Consider the following 26,895-nt stretch of genomic DNA (forward strand, 5'->3'; position numbering starts at 1 on the left):
TGCAAATCCATTTCTTTTAGCGTTAAAATATAATAAAAGCTAGGTGACAAGGAAAATCGATAAAGTTATGGAACAATACAGGCAGATCATGCTAACGAACGGTTAAGGCTTAGGTAACAAATATGCCAACGCTTATTCCAGCTAATGCCATCATGAAACAATCCCACTACATAAGAAGTTTATTGTTATATATCTATTAGCACCCGAATCTCTTACATCAGTAACTAAAATTGTGACTTGTCTAGTCCAAATTTGCAGATATTAAGCAATTTCATTTAAATGCGGACAGTCGAGGAAAAGTTTGATAAGAACTTGAGGCAAAATATGAATGACTTGGGACAAATTTTAAAAAAATCTGAAAGCTAAATCTGAAAGTAACCTTCATTCAAAGGAATCATTTTTTTGCAGTAGTTTTCTGTCACTTGGCTATCCATTGAATGAATAGCCTTCCCTCTTCAAAAGTCCACTATCGCTGAAGCTGCCCCAGAATGTTGTAACCAAAAAACAAAATAAGCTATATCGTTAATTTGAAGGCCTTTCACTATACAATACTGCAGTGCTAAACCATAGATACAGCAACGAGAATCAAATCACAGCCAAAATAAATTACAGTTCAAAGTCTGTCCGTGAACGTCCAATCTGTATTGAACATTAATCCATGCAGGTCTTTTATAACTATCAACTCTCTTTGGAAATGCCAGGTCATCACGCGTCTTGGTCCTCCATATCCTGTATGACGGTGTCACCTTTCCCCTCTGAAATTCAACAAGTGTAAGATCAGTTCTAAAGTGCAACATTTTTACCTATACAAATTCCCAGAAACACTGCGAGATACTTGAGTTAATATTATATTGGGAAACGAGCCCATTTATCAATGATAGCCATTTGAATGACCAGCTGTGATATGGATCAATCGAATTTCTAGTATTTTTCACGTGACAAGAAACCCTTCCAGTGCCCAGTCAGATTTTCGGCAGGGTTTGGACTTCCACCAACTACTACCATCTACATAAAAAGTCTTAGCGTCAACATGCCCCTTCTGCGAGGTATGTTAGAATCGCCCTTCTGCAGACTACGTACTTCGCACTAACATGAGTTGTGGTCCACACTTTACCTAATAACTTGCCATGTCGCTTTAGCAGCAAAAGTTTTTAGGCCAGAGACGTCAGGCGAAAAAAAAACGAACGAGAAGGTCAACTGTCACTCTGTTTAAAAAAATGAACTTCGAACACTCCATGGAGGAAAAAGCAGTCTTGAGATTAAAGCAGCCATATTGCCGCGAATATTGTTGAAACACTAGAACCAAATCCTAGGTTCAATGTAGGCATTATAAACACGTGATTCGTTCTTCAGATTGGGTTCTGTACTATTGGGGAGCGATGATAGTTTTTAAATACCCAAATATGTTTCTACTAGATTATTATAAATGAGAAGGAGTTCAAAATTTATATGTCGTAACATCTATACAATCGTAGCCAATCGTAAAATTCAATTATTTCAGAATTTTTTTTGAACCAGTGCGTGACATTTAAGGGTAACAGCCGGTACCAAATTTGGCTTCGGCTACTTGCACGTCGTAGTCAAGAACCGACCAAATAGACAGTTGTTACATGTGAAGAGGGAATATTGATCACTTTCAAGCGCATGTTGGGTTAAGAAAGGTTAAGCAGTTTATTAAAAAAGTGGATTATGAATAACATACCTTCAGCCTCGACATCAGATGTCCAAAGAGTGAGGTTATCCCTAAGCAGTTGCATTATAAGTGTGCTGTCCTTATAACTGTCTTCACTTAGCGTGTCAAGTTCTGCAATGGCCTCGTCAAAAGCAGTTTTCGCAAGACGGCAAGCCCTGTCTGGTGACACCAGGATTTCATAGTAGAATACGGAAAAGTTTAGAGCCAAACCAAGACGAATTGGATGCGTTGGGTTCAGTTTGTCGTTTGCAGTCTGATTGGCTGATTTGTAAGCAACTAACGACTTCTCCGCAGCTTGTTTCCTCTCATCCCCGCTAGCAAATTCGGCCTGGTATCTGTGGTAGTCTCCCTTCCTGCAAAAAGAGAAATTTGTAAGCTACACGGAAAAGTATTATTCTTAGAAGGAAACCGAAAAGACGAGGAACAAAAATAGAGCTCCTAGAGATATGGGTCCAAAAACCGCTTAAAGGGGATTTTTCGAAACAGGCGGATACTTTTTAAACAAGACATTTTAAATGAGGATAGAGTTGTTGTGAATAAATGTAGAAAAATGGAGGCCACTCTCCTTGGATTATAAGGTGTAAACGGTCAACTGGTGGAGGTAACTGAAGCAAGAACCTAAGACGCTCAATTAAAAATATCAAATGCGACAAAAGTTAACTGGCAATATTGACATGGCCACTCCTGTCCAAAAGCCTAACAAAATAATCACTCCTATCGACAAAGCATTATTGAAAAAAGGCAAATTTCAATAATTAAGAGGAATGCTTGCTGAAATTAAATATAAATGATTTTGATAAAAAAATTAACTCGTCAAGGAAAACAAAAAGCAGTTAAACAAAAAGCAGTCCATGATCGACGAACACAGACAAATAAAAAGAGCCATTAAAATTTTAACACCCGAGTTGGTTTTTTACGATGTTACAACATAATGATGATGATGATGATGACGATAAAAAGGAGAAAATATTGTGATTGTAATGAAGTGCATTGAATTCTGTCAGTTCCCACTGTCCCTAAATAAACCAATGTCCAAAAATGAAATAAAAGCCTTAATATCATAAAAAGTATTTCACGCATGACAGCAAGGTATACTGATATCCCGGACGGAAAGCACTGGGGGTGTCCTTTCACAAAACCGGAATTTTTGTAGAGCGCAGCATTTTGCAGATTTAACAATAAAAAACAGAAGAAAATAGAGTTCACTGATAATGCGAAATCACTTGCCGTCATTAAAAATTTAAGCACTGTTTATAGAGAGAGTAAAATGAACATACGAGTTTCGTCTTTGTATGCAAAAAGCTAGTTACATCAGATTTAAAGCTCGGAAAGTGATCAAAGATTCGGTGTAGCAGTGTCCATAAACAAGGATAGGTGTGCGAAACGTTTCTTGCATGTCCTCCACATATTTTCAGAACATTGGTCTAAATTTTCTGGAATTTTTTTCTCAGGAGTTGAATTTTTAATTACTTTGCACAAAATCTTCAAAGTTACTATACCGCTAATGCCAAGCATGCTTGTCACAGAATCAAAATTAAATGGGGTACCTTCCTGAGCGCCTCATCCTGAACCTTTAGTTATTCCACCCCCTAGTGAAGTAATCGTCGGTACACACAAGCTTGTATTAAGATAAGAATAATCGTCACTTACGATACAAGGTGGATTGAAGGCAACACTGAAACTTATTCTCAATATCAACTCTACTGGCACAAATAGAAGGGAAAATTCTAGAACACACAAATCATTGTATAAAGGGACAAATGATTAAAAAATATCTATATGGCGGGTGCTATTTTCTTGGGCAGGATGAGATCATAAACGAGGGAAAATTCCTATGTGTTTGCCCTATCGTAAGGTGCGATACCCAATAGAACTGTCAAATCATTCCTCGTGGTCATTACACCAAGAACGGCTCTTTTGTAGAATTGATATTAACACCATTACGCAATTATTTTGTATCAATGTAACACAAACCTGGGCGTCTTATGCCCTGCGGACCATTTCTGGTCTTGGCCGCGCGAGGGTGTCATCAATCAGTACACGAGCTTTTGAAAAGCATTTTCCCACTTGATCTACACCACAATTTCATATATTTGTATAAACATATGCGCAATACTAATATCTTCCTGGTAACTAGTAGCAGTTAGAATATAGCATAATTCATTGCTCTTTGCATTTGGTGAAAATGAATAATTGCATGTAAGAAAGTTATCATTGGCGCAGCCCTTTAGAATAGTTCACATCTCTAACGTAGCCCCTGGTAACAGTTAATTGCCTGCCTCTGATTTTTCACATATTCTCAATGTAAAATGCAATACAGTCAAAGGGGCTTAATTCAGGCGAGGACCTGACCTTCCATCTGAGATTATTTGGAAGTTATCGGTTTTAAGGGCCTGATGACATTGGAAAGGCTGGCCCTCCTATTTGAGATGGTCCATTTTGCCCAGATCTCTTATTAAAAAAGCCAACCTTCTTGACAGGGTCAGCCATTCCCATGCAATCAGGCTAAAAGCTTTCTCAGTCCATTTCTTGACAAGTCAAATTTTTGCATACCATTTTCCGTGTATATGGTAGGCAGAAGTTAAAATCTAATAATTGGAACTTCTGATGATTCCAATAATTTTTATGGCTTTTATAAAAAAATCCAATATATACACTTGATGATCAAGCACACATTTTGAAAATTTTGATGAAAAGATCTGCATATTTTCTCAAATGATGTTTTTAAAAAAAATATGTTCAAATGTCACTGTCCTTAGATGGCTATAAAAGACAAAACTGAGTGGGTCTGGATGAAAATTCTTATATGGTTATTATACAAGAAGTCAGTCCAGAATACAAGCTGTTTACTTTTGGAACTGGCACCAGGGGAAATCCCTTTCCCAGGCCCATAAAAGCTTGTATACATTCTTACATTTTCAAGTAAAACACCTTTGCTTCATCTGCATCACTTGCACTTTCATCAAGATGTTTTAACAAAAAATTATCTATAACATTGAGGATATCATTGCAAATATCAGCTATTTCTTTTTCTACTGCTTCCCTGTATGCTTTTATCATCTGCAACTTTTCAGGATTTTTCTCCTCCTTTTGCTCTATTCCTGAAATAATTCTCCAGGATGCTCTTCTAGCACCTATAACATTCTTATATGCAACAGATAAGAGGTTACGTTCTTCAAATGACAGATTTTCTTTCATGCCAGCAACTTTCTTCATTGCATCTACCATTTCTGAAAGTTAACAGAAAAAACAGGGCTTAATTTTGGCCCGAAATTCTGAAGTAAATGTTAATTTAACGAGACAGGAATAAGTTATCAAATCAAAGTGATCTATTGAAAAAATAAAATATATTATTATATTAGCAAAATGACATAACCCCTCAGTTCTTTACCTGATCAATATATATTTTTTGCATAAACTTGTTGAGAAAAAGTTGGGAGGTGTAATATTCTGGCGCTGTATTTTTAGTGATGTGACTTATATCTTTAAGTGTAAATGAACTGTTAGTAAAATGATCTTCAAAGATCTTAAACTTGACTGGCAAGGAGAAAGATCATATGGTTAATTATTCTGGCATGAAGAATAAAAAAGATACCAAGTTTGATCTAAATATCCCCTTAACCTTGTGTTATACAAAATAAACTTGGGATAAGGTGTTGCTGACATAATTTTAAACAATGTATTCAACTCTTAGCAAACACATGCTCGTCTGGAAACAAAACTTAACCAAGCTTAGATGCCTCTTGCAACTTAATAATCCTCTTAAGACTTGATGTGGTCAGCTTACTTTCACAAACTGCACCAAGGTACTTCTATTATTCATTATTGAGCCCTCCAAAGACCATTTATAACAAAACTAATCATTTGTGGCAGATGTTTACAGTAAATGAAACTTTATTCTTATCTGCAGTCAAATTTTCTAAAGTTTTGCACTGAAATCCCCAATTCACAGACAATCAAGATATTGATTGACTGTTAAATCATTGATAGAGACAAAATATTCATCATCAACATGTGATTTTATAAAAAAAATAAAGCCTCTTTTCGTTTTTAGCATTAACTAATTTCAAATGCTGCTTTATAATTACCAATGCCTACTTGAAACAACCAATGATTTATTTCGAAGTGCAATAACAACTAAATTGAACAAAATGTTTGAATCACCACGTGACATTTATACACTGTAGTCGTGTTAACTTGGTAAGGCATTGAGAACAAAAGCTATTACATAATGTGGGAAAGTTGCAGGAAACTTTTCTTCGTTAAGTTATTTGATACACATTCATTCATTCATTGACTACAGGAGTAATTGCCTGCCACATTTGCCAAACAAAGGAAACTCTTATGTGGAAAAAATCGACCCATGTCGGATGCACTCCGTACCATGCCAAAAATGGTCTATGTAGCAGAATTGATGGAATCTGATTCGATAAAATCTCATCTTAAATAGAAGCACGCCATACTAAGTGAAGCTTCCACTAACACACTTGGAAATACTCTTTTTAGATAAATTCATGAAGTTAATAAAAAATGCCACTTGCTAATAAGCATGAATTCACTAAGCAAAGTCAGCACGCATAAAAAGCACTGATATTTAAACTGGCTGCAACTGGCCATTAACACGCTGAAAGCCTCAAACAATGAATGAAAAAAGTGACCCGTTCGAAGATATTGTGGCATTACTGTGTAAACGGCCTAGGCAGGTGAGCCGTCGTTAATTGTTACTAAATTAAAATAACGATTTGAAAGAACTCACCATCGTAACGCTCTGCTTGTTCTGCTAATTTTGCAAGATAAATTGCTTCTTGCCTGTCCTCCATTTTAAGACTAAAATCGATCTTGCGAAATCCTGTCTGCTTCCCTTGTTATATGGCCTAGCAACGGGTATCACATTCACTGCAGGGTGCGGCACGGGTGTCTGTTGGAAGTTACTGCGATGGCGCGTCTTTTTTCAGCCCCCCCGTGAAGTCAATTCCCAGAAAAGCATAAAAATTGGAGAAGACGCCTGCCATTTCCCATTTCTTGTCCATATCATCATGTTTTTATTCATATAAGGTATGAAATAGACTTGTATGCCTTTGAAAACGATTGATAACTTAAAGACTGCGAGTTATTATAACATGTCATATACACATGAATTTGCTAATAGTATCGCAGCTCTTCACTTGAAAATGGACCCATCGAGAATGAAAAAAGTCTTTCAGAAAAAAACTAGAGCAAATTTTTAGCCGACCTAACATATAAGGCCACGTCTTCGTGCTTTAGAACAGTCCACTCTGAAAACACAGCGAAAGGGATGACTTGCATTTCAAAAGTACATGCTATTAAATAAGTGAGGGACAATATAAAATTAGGGCAGGAATCACTTTAACAAGACGTACCACAAAATTCCAAAAACTTTTCAAGCAAGTTGACAACAAAGTATGCTGTGGTAAATCTGTAACTTTGTCTGGCTAAAATATTTTTTCCAGTCATTTTATTTATCATGAAATCTTGCTTCTACAATCTATGCAGTGTAAGGAAAGCAATGGGAGGATGAAATAGACAAGGGAGTTGTAGAAACAATAAACCACTGTCCAGAAATAAGCAACTTCTAGAGGGAGCTACTTTTTAAGATCAAATCAAGGTGCCCAATTTATTTGGAGACAAGAAACACCCCTGTTTTAAAGAAAATACTGTTCATGGCTTTAGAAAACAGATAACAACAGTAAACGTTTTTTAAATAGACCATTTTAATAAATCTTTGTAGTTCAAGCAACAAAATATCAAATTAAAAGTGACCATGATATTAAAAATAAGATTACAAGTTTATGTAACTTTGCTAAATTGTCAAATTGGATGGATACCCGATTTAAATTATTCTACAGTATACCTTTGCTCCCAGCTCTCAGCACATTTATAACTTTTAAGCCTGCTTATCTCAATACAGAAAATCATCTGCCTTCTCCCAATGAGATAAAAATCATCAATAAATCCTCAAACATAAAAACAAGGCAACTCTAATGTTCTCAAATAACTAATTGAGGACAAAATCAGAAAGCTATTACAGCAAACTGTAAAGAAAAATTGCAACACAATTATACACTCTGCTTTCTAACTTGTGTTGCAGAATTAAAACTTGAATCACTTGCTGTTGTAATAAGCTTCAATAGGAAGCTAGTTGCGTAACAGCCATAGAATTGCCTTGGATGATTTGTAATTTTGTGGTAGAAATATCCACAGAATAAAGCCCAGGAGGATCTGAACTGCTTTATCTTGACCTTAAAATGCAATACACTACATCTGTGGCTGACCAAAAGAAATGGGATGAATAAGGAATATTGTAAAACTGCAATATACTCTTCTTTGTGCTTCGTTTCTCTAAGCTACTGGCAGCTTTAAAGATATGAATTGCTGATAGGTCATTGCATATTCTGTTAAAACAACTCATCTATTTTTAATCATTAGAATCACAGTCAAGAAATACAATGGTAACTAGGATAATGATGGATGATGGTCGGTGATGAGGATAATTAATGATTAAATCTTTTTGTCAGTTTCATTTCACTACAAATAGTGAAATTATTAAGGATAATATCACAAAAAACTTTTTTTTATATTTCTGAATTTTGACCACTAACATAAAATAACTCTATAAAATACTTCTAAAAATGCACTATCAGGACAATATCTTACAAACCAGGCGAGATATAGCCAATATAAGATTGGAAATTTGTCAATGGATCACTGAGATTTGGCACTGTTCATAAAGTTATGAACAGAGGCAAAATTACAGAGGTTTGATGGGGAGGAACCTGTGCTTGTGTGGCCATATCTCAGTCTATCTGTGACACATTTAATTGATTGTGCATTTTAAGAGACCTTTCATTATGCTCTTTCAGGTTATGAGATCAAAATTCAAAAATTTCAAAAAAGACTTTTGTGGTGCCATCACCTAATAAGTCTACCTATACACAACTTCAATTAACAGACATTTAAAATTCTTCAAATGAAATTTTTGACCTTGGATTAGAATTTAGCATGTAAATTTTAGCCCTCATACTTATTTTTCATACTGTAAGTATTTGCAACATTCATTTTTGGCAATTTTAATCTTGCAACATTATAATACATTTAACTAAAAAAACCAACTGGGGTGTTATTTTATAGCTCCAGTAGCATTTCACAGTCAAAACTCATATAGATCTATGAACTCCTTTTCCTCATACAATAAACATCACAGTGTTTCCTTGCAGCATTAGTGTCTATATTGGTATTAAAAGATACTTTTTACTGGGAATGTGTAGATAAGAGATGTAGATTAGATTAGTGTTTAGAGATAGATCAGGGCAAGCTTAGTCGCTAGTCAAAATGATGGCCAGTCATAATATGGAGGAAAGCAAGGTAAATTGATCAAAAGAGAGAGAGAGAGAGAGAGAGAGAGAGAGAGAGAGAGAGAGAGAGAGAGAGAGAGAGAGAGAGAGAGAGAGAGAGAGAGAGAGAGAGAGAGAGAGAGAGAGAGAGAGAGAGAGAGAAGCCATTAACTGCTGGGAAGGATAAGCACTTCGCAGCCAGGCTCTATATTTGATTTCATTATTTCAGGTACAACTGTGACCAGTTGAGCATTACTTTGTAACCTGAATTGAATTGAATAGGCCTTGCAGATACTTCCATAAATAGTTTGGCGTGAACGGATAAGAAGTTTTGCTTAATATATCCAGAATTGCAAAACAACTAAGAGCTTCACATTTACATTCACAGTAGAATGCATACAACTACTAGATTTTGCCATGTGTATCTTGCAAATTGCTGACATACAAATTTCCAAGGTCCAGGTAGAAAGCTTTGGTCAACTAAAATATACTGTCATAAAAAATATAATGCTATAAAAAAAATTATTAAATTACAAAGCAGTGTTGCCAAACTGGAAATTTCTCTCAGTTCAATTCGATTGTCAAGATGAAGACACTTTTAATTCAAAAACTACACAAAATATTTATGAACAAATTCACAATCAGTGTTTGATAAGTTTGTAAGTTGAATATTCGATTTAAAAGGGGATTGTAAGGTCCTTCTAAAAAATCATAAAAACTCCTTGAAATTTAGAAAACTCGAGGTATTGATAAAAAACCTATAAATTTTTAAGTGAAATGAATCCGTAAAAAGTTATCCAGAGGGGAATCTATGTATACCTTATGCTTGATATACGCTAATAAACAAAGGAAATACAAAAGGGAAACTGTTGGCATGACATATTCATAAGACAAGTCAGGTAAGTCCAGGCATGACATATCTGGTGAAGCTACATGGATTTCACACTGGAAGGATATTCTCACAGGTCACTGTTGGCAAGATTAATCACAAAATTATCCAATTTTCCGACATCCCATGTTTCAAAATAGTCCAGTCACAGTTGGGTGAAAAGAGAATGACAAGATGGCAGCAAATTGATTTATTTTCAGATAAGAAAAAGAAAATTGATCTTTGATGAAAGAAAATTAGAGAGTATGGTTTGAAGATCATTATTTTGTTTCTGGTTGCCAGGCAAGTCAGGCCAGTTAAAGTAACAACCAGGGCACTTGAAAGTATAAGACTTCCCACAATTAGGGTCAAGGTCGTTCGTTGACATGCATGTTTGACAGGAATTAGAGATAGGCCCTGTACATACCTTTCTTTCATGTACTTCTGTTGGCATAGATGTTAAGATAATTATGGTAATATTGCATAAAACATCACTAACAAATGATATGCCTTACATATGGTGTCATTTATAGGAATTATAAACATTTGGGAACTAACCTTGAGGAAAGCTATGTGATATAGACCTATCTGGTTTATGTATTCATGTTTATGTAGGGTTTTCAAGTTCAGAAGTTAACATGTGCAGCCAAAACTCATGTGATAGAAGTGGGGCACATGAATCAAATTTAATTGATAACACAGAAACGTTTTTGCTATTGAAATACTAAACTTGACAAAACATTTAAAACAAACTAAATGATATATTGTATAGTTATGTTCATATTTCCTTCAAGTTTCTAGATTTTATCATCATAGTCTGACTCTGACAAAAGTTTGGAAGCCTTTTTGATCATTTATTTTCATTCCTAATTTTCATTTAAGGCATTTATCCCAAGCACTCTTCGTGATATCTGTCCATTCATCTTTATTCCAAAGAGAGCAATTCCCACAAATGATTAAATTATCAACATAGAGAGGTTTCAATGACTTTGGAAACGTGGCAAAGTTTCAATTATGTTCAGCAAAGTTAAAGAAAAAACAGATAAAAATAGCTTTAGCAAATAAAAACAAAAAGGCAGACCCTGTTTGACCAACAAATAAGAAAGAGCAAATTATATTGTGTTAGTCCATTAGAAATCACCGCTTGTTCCCATTACATTTTTGGTACAAAACTGAGCTGGATGTTTCCAATGATACACTCAAAACAGAGACATTTGATAATGATGTTCAAAGTTATCAATCGAAACAGAGTCATTTGAAAACGAATCATTTCAAAAGGAACGGCGAAAAGGAAGGAAGTCAGTGGAGGAAAAAAGCATTTTAAAATGAATTGTTCTAATAAGAAAATCCAAAACAGAGTCATTTTAAATTGAATTTGTTTCATCTTCTGTTTCAAGACAAGTATGAACAAAGGATATTAAAAAGGACACAAACATATCAATAGAACAACCTCAGTTTTTGTTTTGACCAAAACGTTGTGGACTGGAGCAATAGGAATGGCTGAAGAAAATACTAAAATGGAATGATCAGAAAACAGAGACTTGGGAAAACAGAGTAATGGAAACAAGGATTTGATGTCAATCTTCTGTTTCCAAAAAGAGTTCCTCAAGTGGATTGGCCTATCAGCATCTGGTAATCGCTCTCTTCAAGAGAAATATTTTATCACTGGATGCGCTACTAATCGCCTGAAAGGAAACATCAGGAGCGTACCTGCGCGCAATTGCGCACCCCCACTGGAAGCCCTGTTTATGCATTTGAAAAAATTGAAGATAAAAATCACAACTGTACTTACATTTTACGGTAGAAGACTTGTGACTCAAATTCTGGAAGATCGTTGGACTTCATTTTCTCTGCATTTGGGATTAAATGATCATCAAGCAATGTTAAAATACTTTTACAAATTTTTTGCAATTCTGCTTCAATTTCCTTCCGGTAGCTCCTCATCATCTCAAGTTTTGCTTCATCTTTGTTAGCTTTCTTTTCCTCTTCCTTTTGCTCTAAACTTGACACAATTCGCCATGATGCCCTTCTAGCCCCAATAACATTTTTGAATGCAACTGACAGTAAGTTTCTCTCCTCAATACCAAGGTCAGTATCTGATCGGGCAACTTCTTCCATTGCTTGCACCATTTCTGTTAATAAAGTATAATTAAAGTATGTGGATATATAATAAAGCTACTCAAACATTTCAGTGGTATTGAGTAGTGGAAATACAGGGTTGGCTTAAATACAAAGTTGATTAAAATACAAAATGATCATTGAGCATGAAATACACAGGTATCTGACAACTATACCAAGGCATCTGACAAAGCATGTGCTGTTCCTAAGAAGCCTAAGAAGTTTTTATAGGTTCTGCATTGCACTATTAGAGCCTTGCATGATAGCAAGAAAACAGAAATGCTTGTTTGCTATTATTTCTTTTCACACTTAAAAATCAACTTACTTTACAAATCATCTGGCCCGATATTTGGGGTTAAAAATGAAATAAAGAAAAGGTTAAAAGTGGTAAAGCCTTTGATGGTTGAAGGATTAAAAAGAAAAAGAGCGAAGAAGCAAGTAGAGCATAGATTTAACATTTTCAGAGATTCAAATATTTTTTATGTCTGTGAAAAATCATTTTTTCATGAATGATGCTTGTTAAGATTTCCTAACTTGTCTTTTTTGCTTTCTATCATGCATCAGTTTATTGTTCTAACTATTATATATTCCAAAGTAAATTATAGATTTTTCTGTTAGCACCAATATGATCAACTGAATTTGATCTTGCAAATTTCTTCCTGATAATTTTTAAACTATAAGTCCTGATAATTTTTAAGAATGGTCCACTTTTTAGCATGACACTATCTTCAATCTTTGTTTATGCATCACAAAGGATAATAAACACACTTTGCTTCAAAATAAAGCTTATTTCAAACAAAGCATAGATGTCTGAAATTTTAGAAATGATTCTAATGTTCATTAACTTTATGCTTTCAATGTAATTTCGTCTATTGATAAAGCATATCTCTTTAAAATGCACAAAACAAAAAATCAGAGTTATAAACAGCACAGCTATAAGTTCAATTGTTTACGAGTTTTATGTTGTTTTTTTACCATCTTCACTTCTCAAACTGATTATATAAATTGAAATAACATGTTTCCAAAAATAAAAAGTTTGGATATGATACCTGAATCACACAGATACCAGGATGTGATAATTGATATGAGGACATGATACCTGATATCAGGGCAAGAGAAAAAGAGCAAGCACTGCCAAAAAATAAAGATAGAAAAAATAGCACAGATGGCATATTTGAATAGTTGTATTTTGTATGAAATCAATGGAAGCACTGCAATGGTATGATGATTAAATATGAAAGTGATTGGGTGGAAAATGGTGTAAATTACAACAGTCAATTTTTCTTAAACATAACAAAGAGATCTGTAATGTCAAGTTGCAAAACCTCTTAAACAAAACTTTGTTATAGAAATGTAAATTTTGATTTACATGGTATAATTACTCAATGAGAAGCCTAAAAAGGATAGGTAAATGAATTGAAAATAACTTAATGGTTCAACAAATTTACAATAGTGAAAACAATTAAATCTTTAATTAGGAAAATTGAATATTGTTTATATGAATATACATATTGAAAGAAATTTTGAATCTATAATGCAAGCGATTTACCACACACCCCCAGTTTTCAAAATTTGAGGGATCTTCAGAAAAATCATTGTTATGTGGGAAAATTCCCAAATTTGAGCTGTGGGTAAACAGGAGAAGTGTAATGAACCCTTCAGCGATATAAATTACTTAGAACAAAGTACTTCTTGTATTGTCAAGGGGCAATTCACATTTGAAATTAAATACTAGATTTCCACAAAAAAATTATTTCTAGAGACTTCTACCATTAGAAATTTCTAAATAACTACCATGTAGTTATTTATTGCTCTGATTTTGTCAGTTTAAATCCGAATCTTCAAGGGCCAATATGTCAATATTGGTTGTGGAAAGCGGTGAACATTGGTCATAAATTGTATCTTTACTTAATTTTAAAGAACACCAGTTTTGTGCATTTTATTAGATTTGAAAATTTTGTCCAACATTTGAAAATTTATGCAGTTATGTTGCATAAGGTTAAACATTTTAAAACGAGAACAAGGAAGTCGATCAATACCATCTCTGATATTCATTTTAAGAATAAGACTTTTTTTATTAAAATTTGCTCCAAAGAATGGAATTCCTGGCAAGCTTGGAGCATTAAGATTTTGAAAAATATCCCCACCGGGCAGTTACCATGGTGCTGCCTTGGGTAGAAACCTTTTCTACCTTGTCCATATCCCTAACTATAGGTTTGTGATCAAGGAATAGCAAGATAAAAGTGCATTTAAAATATCTTTCCAGCAAAGGCGAAAGTTTTGAATTTTTCTGCTCCCCCCCCCCCCCCCCCCATCATACTTACATGAAAAGCTTCTATTTGATTAAGATTAATCAAAGAAATCTTGTCCGAAAATTTTTCTTTCTCGCCCCCTCTAGAATTAATTGGCCATGACGCTCCTGAAATTGATACCCTGTTTACACTGGTCTGTGCAAGTTTGGAACCATGATTATACCATTGCAGTTCCCCCTTTCATTCATGCTAGCACTCTGGAAACAAGAAAATTTTGCTCTGCTTCCTGGAATAGTTTTTGACCCTGCTATGAAAGCAAACAAATATTGTACTGTCACAGTTCCATTTTTGAAAGGGGCTTAGTAAATGGGGTCTGAAATAGCCAGATATTTAAGACTGTGAACCAAACGCATGAAAGAAATAATGTGTGTTGTTTTCCACATGCATAGTGATTTTCTTATGACAAAGACTGTGCAATCATCATGAATCTGTTCTATAGACGAAAGGTCTGTCTATATTATACATCAAGCACTTTATGACAGTAATTTTCAAATTTACAGTCATATCCTTATTAATGAAATCTTGTTTATACAACATACGATCAACAAAACAAGATATTAATGAAATCTTGTTTATACAACATACGATCAGCAAAACAATGATTGCATGTGGCACACATTTTTGAAATTATACTGTGTGGATTGGTATATTTCTTGACAATGGGGTAGAGGTTTGACACATTTTACTTTTTACTAATTTTTCATCTGCCTAAAACATTTTACAGAAAATTCCATTTGTGGTTTCTATAAAGAAGAACTCCCATTTTTCTCTGTATATCCAAGGATCCTGAACAGGTAATTTTTAGCATTTAAACTAATCAGTAATGTAGTGGATTAAACTTTTTCTTCAAGGAAATTGAGTGTAATCACACATAGGAGCACATCAAAATATCACAGTTCCAAATATCCAATTCAATAAAAAATGTGTGTCAAGATGCATGAGCAGGTCTTTGGATAAAACATTTTCTTCAAACGTGAATAATCATTTTATGACTGTAAGATAATCTGTCAGAATTCATTTAATGTTTAGGTTAAAGTCCATTAGACACGCGGAGGGCAAGATCTGATAGAAAATGCTGAAATGAAAATAAACTTAGGCTTACTTTTTATCTGAAACGGATAAATGAGAAAGGCAGATGATAAGTGCTCATCAACTATCTGTTATTGGTCTCTTTTGAGAACAGATGGCATCGGATGGTGAGATACCGTCCTTTGTGTACGAAGCAGATAAATGGTAGATGAGGTTTAGGATGATCTTGGTATAATCTTTTCAAAATTTGCGATCATTGATTATAAAAATAAATTTCGACGTGAAAGTAAAATAACAATTCTTAGGTAATGAATGCGAGCTTAAGAATGAATTATTGTCTTCCTGTTCAAAAAACAAACTGATAATCTGTCCAGTTTCGTCTTCGACAAATTATAGGACTTCTTTCGGCATTTTCTGTTTTCTCTGTTAAAACTACAGGAAACTTTGCTGATAGCGGAACATTTTAAAAGAAATTTCTAGAACTGTTGTGAATATTTCACTTGCAGGGTACATTATCCACGAGAGCAATAAATGGCACAAAATGCCCCTGAACTCTGGAACGTCATACCTCCAGGAAGGAGGATGAAAACCGCTAGTTCAATTGTAAGAAAACAACACCATTGCTAACTGAATCGTAAAATGATTGCAAAGAAAGCCTTGTCGCATTTTATATGTTTCCATGAAGAAAAACAAAAGATGCCATCGAATCGGCTGAGGTAATTTCGTCAAATCGTAAGATTCCAAGTCAAAAAGAAGAGAACATGATCCTCAAGATGGGTCAAATTCTGGCCTATCCCTTCCTGAGACATCCTTTCAACAGTTAGAAAATGGATATCTTACCATCATATCTCTCTGCTTGTTCTGCAAGCTTTGCACAGAATACCTTGTCTTCTCTATCAGCCATTTCTAGAAGTGAACAGGTAGCTTATCTCCGATGCGAAGATAATTTTACAAATTGGAGAGCGAAGCACTACTGCTAAAACCAAGCGCTTGTTGCGAGACAGAGCGGAGGTGGAGGCAAGGTAGATAGTCACGTGACCGTTTCCTTGTTATTGTCAATGGAAGATAAAGATTTGGCGGGAACTAAGAAATGCGTTAAAACTTTGGCATGACGCATTTTCTGACAACTTTTGCGAGATCCAGCATCACACCAAAAAGTACCTTTACTCTCTTCTCTATTATATAGTTGAGCAACCAACTTTGGCTATAACGTACATGTTTCGTTTGTAGTTTGTCATGGCTACCTAGTTAGCAATAAATGATTGATATACTATTTTATACAAATCTTTTTATCAAACGAGTTTTTCAAGTGTTCAAAAAATCATTTTCTGCTTCCAATGTCATTGCATTTGAACCAAGGAGTACTTGGAAAGTATGAAAACTTTCTGATGCTTTTCCGACAGCAAAGTACCACCCTTACGATGGTAGATTGATGTTCATAGTTCTGTTACAACGTGAGTTATTTCTGCGTACATTCTTAACATGGCAACGAAAATGGGATGAGAGTCGTGTTGAGAAAGTTACTCAGTCTACTAATTTAATTTGCAGTGATAAACAAAATTTCATGCAGCGATGAACGAAATTTTGTGCAGTGAAAGAATGCTGACATTGTTATTTTAACACGCGAAACAAAAATAACAAATCACATTAAAATAATAAAAAACTCTCGATTTCTTAGTTGTACTCATCCAAAAATTGCTGTCCACCTCCAACTTTCATTGAATCTTCTGTTTATCTGCTCTTAGGGTATAGTATCCTTTTGGCGACGATTGTTTCACTTATACACGCTTTTTTATAAGAACCAGTTTTTTGTAGAGCTTTTTCTCTCGAGGGAGGTGTTCAAGCCTCATTTGCCAAAAAGTGAGTGAGACACCTTAGTTGGCGGAAAAGTTTGAATATTCACTGAAATGCACCCACACATGACTAAAAATTCTCGTTTTGAGATAAAACGTTGTTCAAAATTACGTTTTAAAGGAGCTCAGCCTCAGTTTGTTCTTAATTTGTTTTTAAAGTTTGGCCAATTTTGAGGCTTGTGTTCTTATAAAATTGTTTTTATAAAATAGTCAGCCTGAACTTAAATTTACTGGTTCTTATAAAAAAGAATGTAGCTCGAAGATGGGTCATTATGAAGACAAATGACGTCAAAAACTGACTTTCATTGATGAAGAAAATGATGAATAATGATCTATTTTAGTTCGTTCTCTTTCTTATGGGAAAACAGCATAAAGCGTTTGGAGCTCTTTAAGTCAAGCAAAGTCATTTAAAATGATTTTTTGTTGCATTTTCCTTGAAAAATGCAAATTTAGTAGGTTTTTCTTTAAAATTAGTGTTCATAGGCCCCCCCCCAAAAAAGGAACCGGTTTCATAATGACCAAATTCACCAATATAGAGCTAATTATAAGTAATAATCTGTTTTAGCTGACATTAAAATCCCCCAAGCAACCAGTGCTTGACAGACCAATCAGTGGCGGTGCTAAGGTGGAGTATGAGGGGTAATTACCCCCCCCCCCCACTCTTGTCAAAACATGGTCTACATATTTCTTCTAAAACGGATTTGAAGGCGCTAGGTAGGGATAGTTCATATTTCCTAAGGAAAATTAACCTTATACAAAATATTGAAACGAGGCAAAAAGGCGTGGTCTCACTGGCCATGCCCATTGCCCTCACACTCTGCAGTAGTTTGCGCCGCCACTGGACCAATTACCCCCAATTTTTAAAGTTTGACCCCCTGTTTCTCGGAAACGCCACTCAAACACTTCAACATTCAAACATCAAATTCATAATCTACGCCCAAAACTACATTTGAAAAGGTTGGTATCGTAAACTCTCCGCTCGCGTGACAACACGCTTCAGCCTCTGGACTATATCGAACAACTCATTTAGTTTGACAACTTAAGCTATTTCTTGACAATTTTCATTTTTCTTGGTGTGCATAAATGTTTAAGCATGTCCTTAATGTTCGTGCATCTGATGAAAAATACTTATATAATCATATTGATCAGCAACAGCTCCTAGATCAAAATCAGGCGCAATACAGGCATGAAAATCTCTGTTGTAATTCTCATTTACAGTGAACCTGATGCACTTTCCAACTTCTGTAGCTGAGGCAGAAAGAAATGGCATGCTAACAAAATCGTGCCCTATTTTGGAAGGTAGCACAGCGAAAAGGATGAATGGATCAGTGGATTCCAGATGACAGATTGCAAGGAGATAAGGATATTGCAAATGGAGATACAAGAGAACTATACGAAAGAGAGCAGCAGCAAAGAAGTGTTTGACGACCTCAATAATCTTAGAGACTATGTTGTTGACACTAACTTAAAAAGGACTATGTTGTTGCTCATCTGGTTAAAAAATATTTTTGATTCATATTCCAAGAAAAAATGTTGTGTTATTGCTGACAATGTATTTATTGTTGTGATTGCCGTGTTACAAAAAGAGTAATTTCTGTTTCAACATGTACATGGAATGTCAACTAGCTTATCAAAAATTTATATGCTCTTATTACTTTCGCTTTGGCTCTCCATTTGGCCTTCAGACAATGTCATTTTTAATTATGGCGAAGCTAGGACTTGCAAACCTATATCAGCTGTTATTCATAAACCTTGCTGCTCTTCTCTGAACCATTCCTAGCTTTTCTATGTTGTGAGAGGTGTAGGGTGAATGTGGTACCCAGGGTAAGGGATCCCAGACTGGTGCAAACAATGAAGAGTCGCATGTGTCATCAAACCATTGAATTTCGCATGTATAGTATAAAACCTAGAGGAAGTTGGAATCGGGTAGATTTCTAGTTTGTGAACTCTTTACAAATTTGTCGAGCTTGGGAGGGGTCAACTGTAAAGCTGCATACCATCAAGACTTATGTCAAAAGAAATTAATCTTTTGATATGTGACATTTTTTGGAAGATTCTACTGGCTCTTCTCAAAGCATTACATCCCTGGTATTCCCAGAATTTTAAAGCAATGGTAACTGTTGGGTTGCCGCCATAGAATCCATTTATGCCAAGGAAGAGGCTGTAAGAGTTTCTCAAAGCCTTATCTTTTCGAAAAACAAATAAAACATCCCATCCACTCACTTTGAACACGCTCAATATTCTTATTTAACCAGCAACCAACATTTTAGACAGACAAATTATTCAAATTGATTGTAAACCATACAGATAATGGAAATAAGACGAGTTTCAACGTCTAAATTACAAGGACTTATCCATTAATGCGACGTAAGCTTGACATACGATTTTCATATGGAGATGCTATCTTTGAAATGACTAAAGGTACAGCTGTCCATTAGCGTATTTGAGTATGTTTGAGCATAATCTCTTTCAACATCTATGTCATTCTAAGACCAGGGTAAGGAGGAGTGGTTGATATATGGAGTTAGACTCTAGACAGAATAAGTGATATTGATTGTAGCAGCCCATGCTTCAGATGCCTGTCTGTTTTGGCTGTGGTCAGCGTGCTCAGACATTAGAGGGGAAAGTTAGTGGTAAAAATTTGTTAAGGCCACGCCCTTGTAGATGATTTACAACGCTCTGTCTGCCAAAAGTACTTCTTCAAACTGATGAATCTTGTTAGGGCTATCGTAGTAAAGCGGCTTCTTTAGCCCCATCACTGTAACCTTTCGAGTCACAAGCAACCTACCACAAAATTTGCTTCCAAAAAGAACAAGAAAAGCGCCTTAGCTTTAGCCAAAGAGTAATCAAATAAAGATCTAACTGTTCTCCTCTTTGCCTCACATGCGAAGCAGTTGCAGAAAATTAGGATGGGGATCTATAAATGTTTTTTAGTGACTATGCCCTCCAAATTCTCGAAAACATAGACAGCCCCCTTTTAAATGTATTCACATTTCACGGATGTTTTTAGATGGTATGGTGAAGCGAATATCTGTTCTTATATCTCTGTTTTCCCAAGATTTTGCAAACTTTTAACCTCACCCTTCCCTTACGTATAAGGTCCATTCGTAGAAAACAGACCCCAAACTACTTTTTCAAGAGACATGATGTAAAATGGCAACCTTGTTCGAACGTGGCAGCGAACTAGAAATAAAAGATTTTATCGTGTCAGCGAACTTCATCAGCAAAGCGAATTAACTGTTTGAAAGTTAAAATAATTATGGTAAAATCCTAAAAAGCTTTACTGCATTGGCTCGGTCTAAATTTAACAAATTCCGCTAAATCTTTTCAATGAAAATTTATATAGTAGATGTAAATAAGGAGACGTGATGCATGCTAGTACTGATCCATTGATCTAAAAATACTTTTATAGCGGTTCTGCTCTTCCCTTTCATAATTAATGAACTGAAATCCCCCTGCTATTAACAAGACTACTGTAAATAATTAAATAAGCGCCTGGAGCGTCATCAAAATTTTGTACTAGATCCCGAGGCGTTTATAAGGTAGGGACGCATTTTCAGCAGATGACGCTAATTCGGTCATTGGTCGCACTTGCTGTGAAACCGAACAAAGTGAAAGTCTTCTCTCAAACGATGCCTAATCCTGGAAGTTAAAAGTCATCCAACTCGATCATTTTCGGGTATGCTTTTTACTGTACTGGAAAGGGTGCTCAGGATTACTCATTTAGCAACTTTCATTTGCCAAAAACATGACCCAGACGTAATAACAGCTTGACATATAAGAATCTGAAAAGAAACTCCTGACGTATTTCTGCTCATTCTTAATCCAAAAACTCTGTTAACCGATACTTGTGGAATCATCACTTAAACATTCTCTTGTTTTCTCTCTATCAATAAAGCTTGGTTTCGGTAACGATATCGGATTAGCAAAAAAACGGAAGCTTAAACGTCACTACTTGCAAACAAGCATGCAAACATAATCTTCCAAGCAATCGTTAGTGATATTGGTCAGACCCAATTTTTGGGTGCTTTCAGGATTTCTAATACCTCGTGTTCTTTAGAGCCTTCCTCTGGAATGTGCATGTATTCCCATCTGGCAATGAGTGGCAATGACATTAGTATACTTTCGATTCTGGCACCAGGCGTAAACAAACCAAATTTTGTGCCACGGTCATAAACAAGGTTGAATTCGACATATCTGTAAGAGAAAAACAAAATATTTCAATTGTCATATTTTTAAGATAAAATTTATTGAATGTTTGTATGTCTACAAATCATTTCCTGCATTGCATTGCTGCCAATATTCACTTGATAGAATGAACCTGCTTTATAAAATATCTGCTATAGTTGGCAATGATATTACTCAACTGCCCGATGACCATTTATGTGATCTACTTCTTTATGGAAGTAAGGCTTACAACGAGAAAGTAAATTAATTGATACTGAAATGCACTGTTTAATACGTCAAGTAAACTGAACGATTTCAATGAATTATCTTTAGTCGTTGTCTGCTATATCTGGTAGACTAAATCCTGTAGTCCTGAACAAACACGATGACCTATACAAAGTTGCATTTTCTACAGTATTGTACTGTATTTGTACTGTGTTTGTACTGTATTGTATTGTATTGTGCTGCATTGTGTATTTATAGTATAGTATGCAAATTTTGGAATATTTGTAATGTCGGGTGTAGAGGCAACTTGATAACATAATGTTTTTTGCCTCCATCTCAACAATGATCAACTTGAGTTTTTTGTATCTGTTTTTATTGAGAAGAAAAAAATTTCTGCAGTTTTTATAGCAGCTGAACGGTATACAGAATATAAAGAAACTCTTTACCTTCCCCTTCTGATTTGCTGCCAAGCCTTTTCCTTCTCAGAATACTCATCATTCATGTGTTTTTCAACAATAGGAACATAGGATGGGATGAAGCTATCAGCACACGTGAACAAAAAGTTAAAGCAAGTTTCCAGATCTGGTTGATCAAGGTCATCAAAAAATATGCCCCCAACACCGCGACACTCATCTAAAAAAGAATGATAAAACATAAAATTATACATCCTTAGAGTATCTCCAAAATGTTTTATTATTGTGTCAAATCCAATTCAAGCAGGTCACACTAGCTCAGATTATTATTATCTGTGGCCTTGGACAGATTTAAAAATTGTTTCAAAGCTCATCAGCATATAGCACTCATATCATCAACTTAAACAAAATTGTTTCATTTATCAATATTCTTATTATCTATTGTTACATTACATTTTATTTTCTAAAATTTTAATACAGCCTTGCTTTCTAAATACATAATTATGTTGAATATACTTTAGTTTAGTTGCTGTACTGGTTAAATGCACAAAAAGATGGCTGTTATAAATATATATAATATTTAGCCTTGAATATAATGATTAGATGTTTTAGACATTCCCTTAACCAGTAGTAAAGAAGAAGATGGAGAAGAAGGCTTGTTTACTGATGAAGGGCAACACCCGAAATGTCTAATGATTATACTGAAGGCTACACTGTTCAATTGATGTTCCTTATATCTGGCCTATGACTGATGCTATATTTAACACTTGGCCCTTTCTCTGATTGGGTTTGATACCCCTGAAAGAGACAGAAACAAATATTGTCCGTACTGCTCTGCCACCTGTATAATGCAGTTGCTGACTACAGCTGATGAATTGGTCATACCATTGGCAACAGTTATTCCCTGTAAAATCCAAAAATTTCCTTTTAAGGAGCATGTTTTCTTAATGTACTGTCAAATCAATCTATGCTGTTTTTGCACTTACAAGTTTTCATTAGCTAGGGCAGTCAGAAAGATCAACCTTCAGCTTTCCTGTGCTGTTATTTGGCTTCAACATCTTTCTTCAATGCTGCCCACATGACTACAGGAGACCAACTCATTTGACAAATCATTTGCTATACATACCTCTAAATTTGTTAAAAAAGTAATCATCACACCATTTTTTGAACCTAGGATAATGTGCTGGATCAAACTTGTCACAGGAATCTTTTAATGTTTGATGAAAATGCTTGGTATCCTATAAAAAGAATTTATCTTGAACTATGAAATAAGAAACATTGCATAATCAGCTGAAAAGAAGCTTGAAACTACTACTTTAAATAACATCAATCAAATTAAAAAAAAATCAACCCTCCTGACTATAAAAGGGCCCACCTGAAAACACTTTAAAAATGCATCAATAAAACATGCTGAGGACAAAAATGTTTCCTCTTTGACTCCATGGGTGGTACTACTCCTGCTAAGAAGGATTTTGCCACCCATGACTACCATAACACCGTCAATGCCTGAGAATGCACTCAAACATATGATAAACATATTAAAAATGACATAAATTTCACAAAACAACCTTGTACATCACTGCTCTCATCTCAAAAAGTTCTCTTTTTGTGCATTTAGTACATCCAGGAGCAGTTTGGCAAATTTGCTCATATATTAGGAACAAAAATTGATAAAATCAATCTACTCAAAAGAACCTCATGGCAAAAGATAATCAGATGTCTTTGAATCTAAAAATAATTCCAAATAAGAAACCACTAAAATATTCAGATCAAATCTTTGTGCCAATTTTGTTTCATTAAAATAGGCTGAGTGTCCCACTCAACTTGCTGAGCAGGTCCCTGCACATTTCTGTCCTTCAGAGTATTGAGGAGGGCTGCAGAGAGGATTTCTGGGCCCCAGGTCAAAACCAAAGAAAAAAGCAAGGCACACTGGAGGCGACCCTTTTGAAGGGGTCCGGTGAAAATTTTTGAAGAAGCTTGTTTAGATGAGGGGCTAGATGTCCCAAAAAATTGAACACCAAGAGAAATCAGTCGAGTTTATCTCTATCTTCAAGTGAAACCAGGAAAAGCCCTTTGGTAAAATTCGAAATAATGACAGCATTGTTATTATTGATAGTGTTACAGCAAAGATGATTAGTTGATTCACATCAATTGGCAAGATATGGGAGGGGTTCAGTATTCTTTGATTATACACAAGGTTGAAGGAAGATGAGCCTAGCAAAAAAAGCTAAATTCTGCCCAGCAAAAAAGGATGACATATCTCCTAACATCACTGGGTATTCACTTTTTCGAAGGAGGATCAACCATTGCAGCTGTTGAACAAGCTTAAGTATTTGAATTTGCAACGCTTATTTCCCAGTGTTTTCATTGCATTAACGTTGTTTCTTGCTTTGCTTGCTAGTGTTGGATCAGCGTGGGCACAGACTCGACTGGTTCTCCCAGAGATGAATTTAGTTGAATGGAATTTCCAATTAACTAAATTTCCAATCAACTAGATTTATCTCTAATAAAACAAGTTGAGTCTGGACGCAGGCTAGTATTGCATCAGCTGAAATATCGTTCAAATTGTCCAAAGAAACTGAAAATTCCAAATTTTTTTACTATAGCTCCATAATTGACAGTTGTAAAGACTTGAAAATTGTTTTGTTAACTTACTATAAAATTACCTAAAGCTAATAGCTCTGCTTGAAAAACATAATGGGGTTTTAATACTGTTGCTGCTTCTACCTTATTTCATTTAAAGGTTTTTTCTATCATTTTTTCTATTATTGACAAGTTTTGATAATGGAGATGCTGAATTGCTAATTATTAATTGTTTATCAACTGCACTGCTTACAAATTTATTATCTATGGGCCCCTATGGTCATTGGCCCCTGGGTCAGTGACCCCCTGACCCCCCCTCTCCTCAGCACTGGATTGAGGTTGACTCCTAGGTGAGGATTGTAGCAAGACACCAACAAAATTGATCTTAATAAACTCAACTTCTGTTTTAGCAGTGTACTTTAACAAATATACAGAAAAAGGGAAAAATTAAGAGTCATACATCTCTGTCAAGGTATATTGGTGTTAAATCAGCACCTCCACCAAACCAAGCCATTTTCTGTCCTGCAAGATCTTCTGTCTCAAAGTACCGATAATTAAAGTGAACAGTTGGTACATGTGGATTTACAGGATGCATAACAGAGCTAATACCTTGAATAAAAAAATTGAGTTAAAATCTAGCGACATCGCACCATTTCATGTATCATGCGCCAACTAATTGGTTGTTTTCATAATAACTTCAATGGATATTATAGCCCAATTTGTTTTATTGAAAACTCTTTAGATGAAACAACAACATAACACTTATGAACAGACAAGCTACTCCTGCCCTGAAAATAGATATCAATTCTAAAAAACAACCAAGGGCTTTAGCAACCCATAGCAATGACACAATGTAAACTAATGAATCTACAAACTTGAGACTTAAATCAAGCTAAATGACAGAATTAATCACCATAAGACAATCAGAACATGTCCAAAATTTTGTTTGGTTATTTGGTATAGAAGCTGGAAGGGGTGTTGCAGACAGTTATACCTCAATACAGCAATAATATTTGGGCAAGATCCACACTAAGCCCCCCCCCCCCTCCAAATGTTTAACATCAACTCAGCCCATCTTCATAATAACCTGAGATATAACCAAAAAGCATGAAGTATGTCTTGGTTCATAGAGTTTAGATAAGAGATTAGAATCAACTGATTTATCATCAATGGCAATATATCATGTCATCCAAATTAAATTTGATGACATCATTAGTTTTTAACTCTAGTACAAAATGACTGTTGATGAAATGCATGCTAGATATACGCTCAGGCCTGAAACTGGAATCACACATAGCCTTCAATAGAATACAAAATACATACCACATGCGAAAAAATCTACTTCTCCTCCAATGTCTTTTCCTCTGCTTCTCATTTGCTTTACAGCCTCTGGGGGCAATCTTCCATGGACAACAGATATGTTAACTCCTGCCTTTTCAAAAACACTGCCTAGGGAAAATATGATTACATAAACTGACCAGCTAAGCTTTTTTGATATGCAACAACCTAGCTGTATGGCTATCTGAGCTTTGCAAACAAAAGAAAATTAAACGGTAGCTGAAAATTCATGATGACATTCTATGTATGTAATATTGATAGATGGCTAATCACCAGGGGCTGAGTTAAAAAAATTTGTGGAGGGGTAAAGAGGTGATTTTGCCAACAAAAAAGGGTGTGTCTCACTCTTTAAGGGTGAGGTCAAAAGATGTTCTTATATGCTGCTTTTATTCATTTCTGTTTCAAAATTCATACTTTAGTGCGATACATTGAAAGTTCAACTTGTACAGAAACTTAATATACAGTTGTTGCGATAAAGGTTACAGGGTGAGTACAAAAATTGCTTCTTTTGCCCAGCAGAAATCCTTAATGTGCTGACGAACAAAATTTTTTGGGGGGAGCACCCATCAAAACCCCCCTTTGATGGCACACTTGCAAATAACCAAAAAATTGAGATATTAATATTTTTCTTTCAGCAATAAAAACTGGTGATCAAATGAGCTAGTAAAACAACAACTGATAATTGATGAACAGAACAACTTTGTTGGACTTAAAAAGGCATGTTGAAGGTAAGGGGTGCTTGTAGAGGGTTTGAAAGGGGGCAGTGTTGAGGGGAATGGCTGAAAGACACCCTGTATACTTGCATTTGTATCAGGGATTGTATGCTGTGTTGTGTATATGAAATCATTAAATTGTTCACAGACTCTAAAGGGCTGATAGAAATTACTTATTCATGGAGAATGGAATAAATAGGTTAATGCACATTGCCAAGGCCCAAGTGAGGA

At 35.2% G+C, this 26,895-nt stretch overlaps 2 protein-coding genes across 3 annotated transcripts in view; both read right to left on the minus strand.

Moving 5' to 3' along the window:
- On the minus strand, positions 1–16,354 carry LOC135683828 (14-3-3 protein epsilon). Of its 2 annotated transcripts, none has more exons than XM_065199184.2 (4): positions 16,213–16,354; positions 11,706–12,045; positions 1,703–2,046; positions 1–755 (listed from the first exon to the last, which is right to left on the minus strand). In XM_065199184.2, the coding sequence occupies exons 1-4, from the start codon at positions 16,274–16,276 to the stop codon at positions 706–708; spliced, it is 798 nt and encodes a 265-aa protein (XP_065055256.1). In that variant the 5' UTR covers positions 16,277–16,354; the 3' UTR covers positions 1–705. The 2 variants fall into 2 exon arrangements, with proteins under 2 accessions (XP_065055256.1, XP_065055257.1); XM_065199185.2 differs by lacking the exons at positions 11,706–12,045; positions 16,213–16,354 and adding exons at positions 4,608–4,923; positions 6,450–6,629.
- LOC135683827 (oxygen-dependent coproporphyrinogen-III oxidase) overlaps positions 16,213–26,895 on the minus strand; it is an 11,975-nt gene continuing 1,292 nt past the window's right edge. The window contains exons 2-6 of the mRNA XM_065199182.2: positions 25,937–26,062; positions 25,074–25,222; positions 23,157–23,268; positions 22,064–22,250; positions 16,213–21,422 (exon numbers count right to left, since the gene is read on the minus strand). Coding sequence (XP_065055254.2) covers positions 21,233–21,422; positions 22,064–22,250; positions 23,157–23,268; positions 25,074–25,222; positions 25,937–26,062 — 764 coding nt within the window. The 3' untranslated portion in view covers positions 16,213–21,232. The remainder of the gene's footprint in view (positions 21,423–22,063; positions 22,251–23,156; positions 23,269–25,073; positions 25,223–25,936; positions 26,063–26,895) is intronic.

Source organism: Rhopilema esculentum, chromosome 7 (genome assembly GCF_057945365.1).
Source record: "Rhopilema esculentum isolate cy_ngs chromosome 7, ASM5794536v1, whole genome shotgun sequence".
NCBI lineage: Eukaryota > Metazoa > Cnidaria > Scyphozoa > Rhizostomeae > Rhizostomatidae > Rhopilema > Rhopilema esculentum.

Excerpts from the sequence above, each read along its gene's own strand:
- LOC135683828 (XM_065199184.2), bottom strand. The coding sequence starts at position 16,276 with ATGGCTGATAGAGAAGACAAGGTATTCTGTGCAAAGCTTGCAGAACAA. Across the intron at positions 12,046-16,212 it reads ACAAGCAGAGAGATATGATG|AAATGGTGCAAGCAATGGAA; the intron begins GTAAGATATCCA and ends CTTTATTAACAG. Across the intron at positions 2,047-11,705 it reads CAAGTCTTCTACCGTAAAAT|GAAGGGAGACTACCACAGAT; the intron begins GTAAGTACAGTT and ends CTCTTTTTGCAG.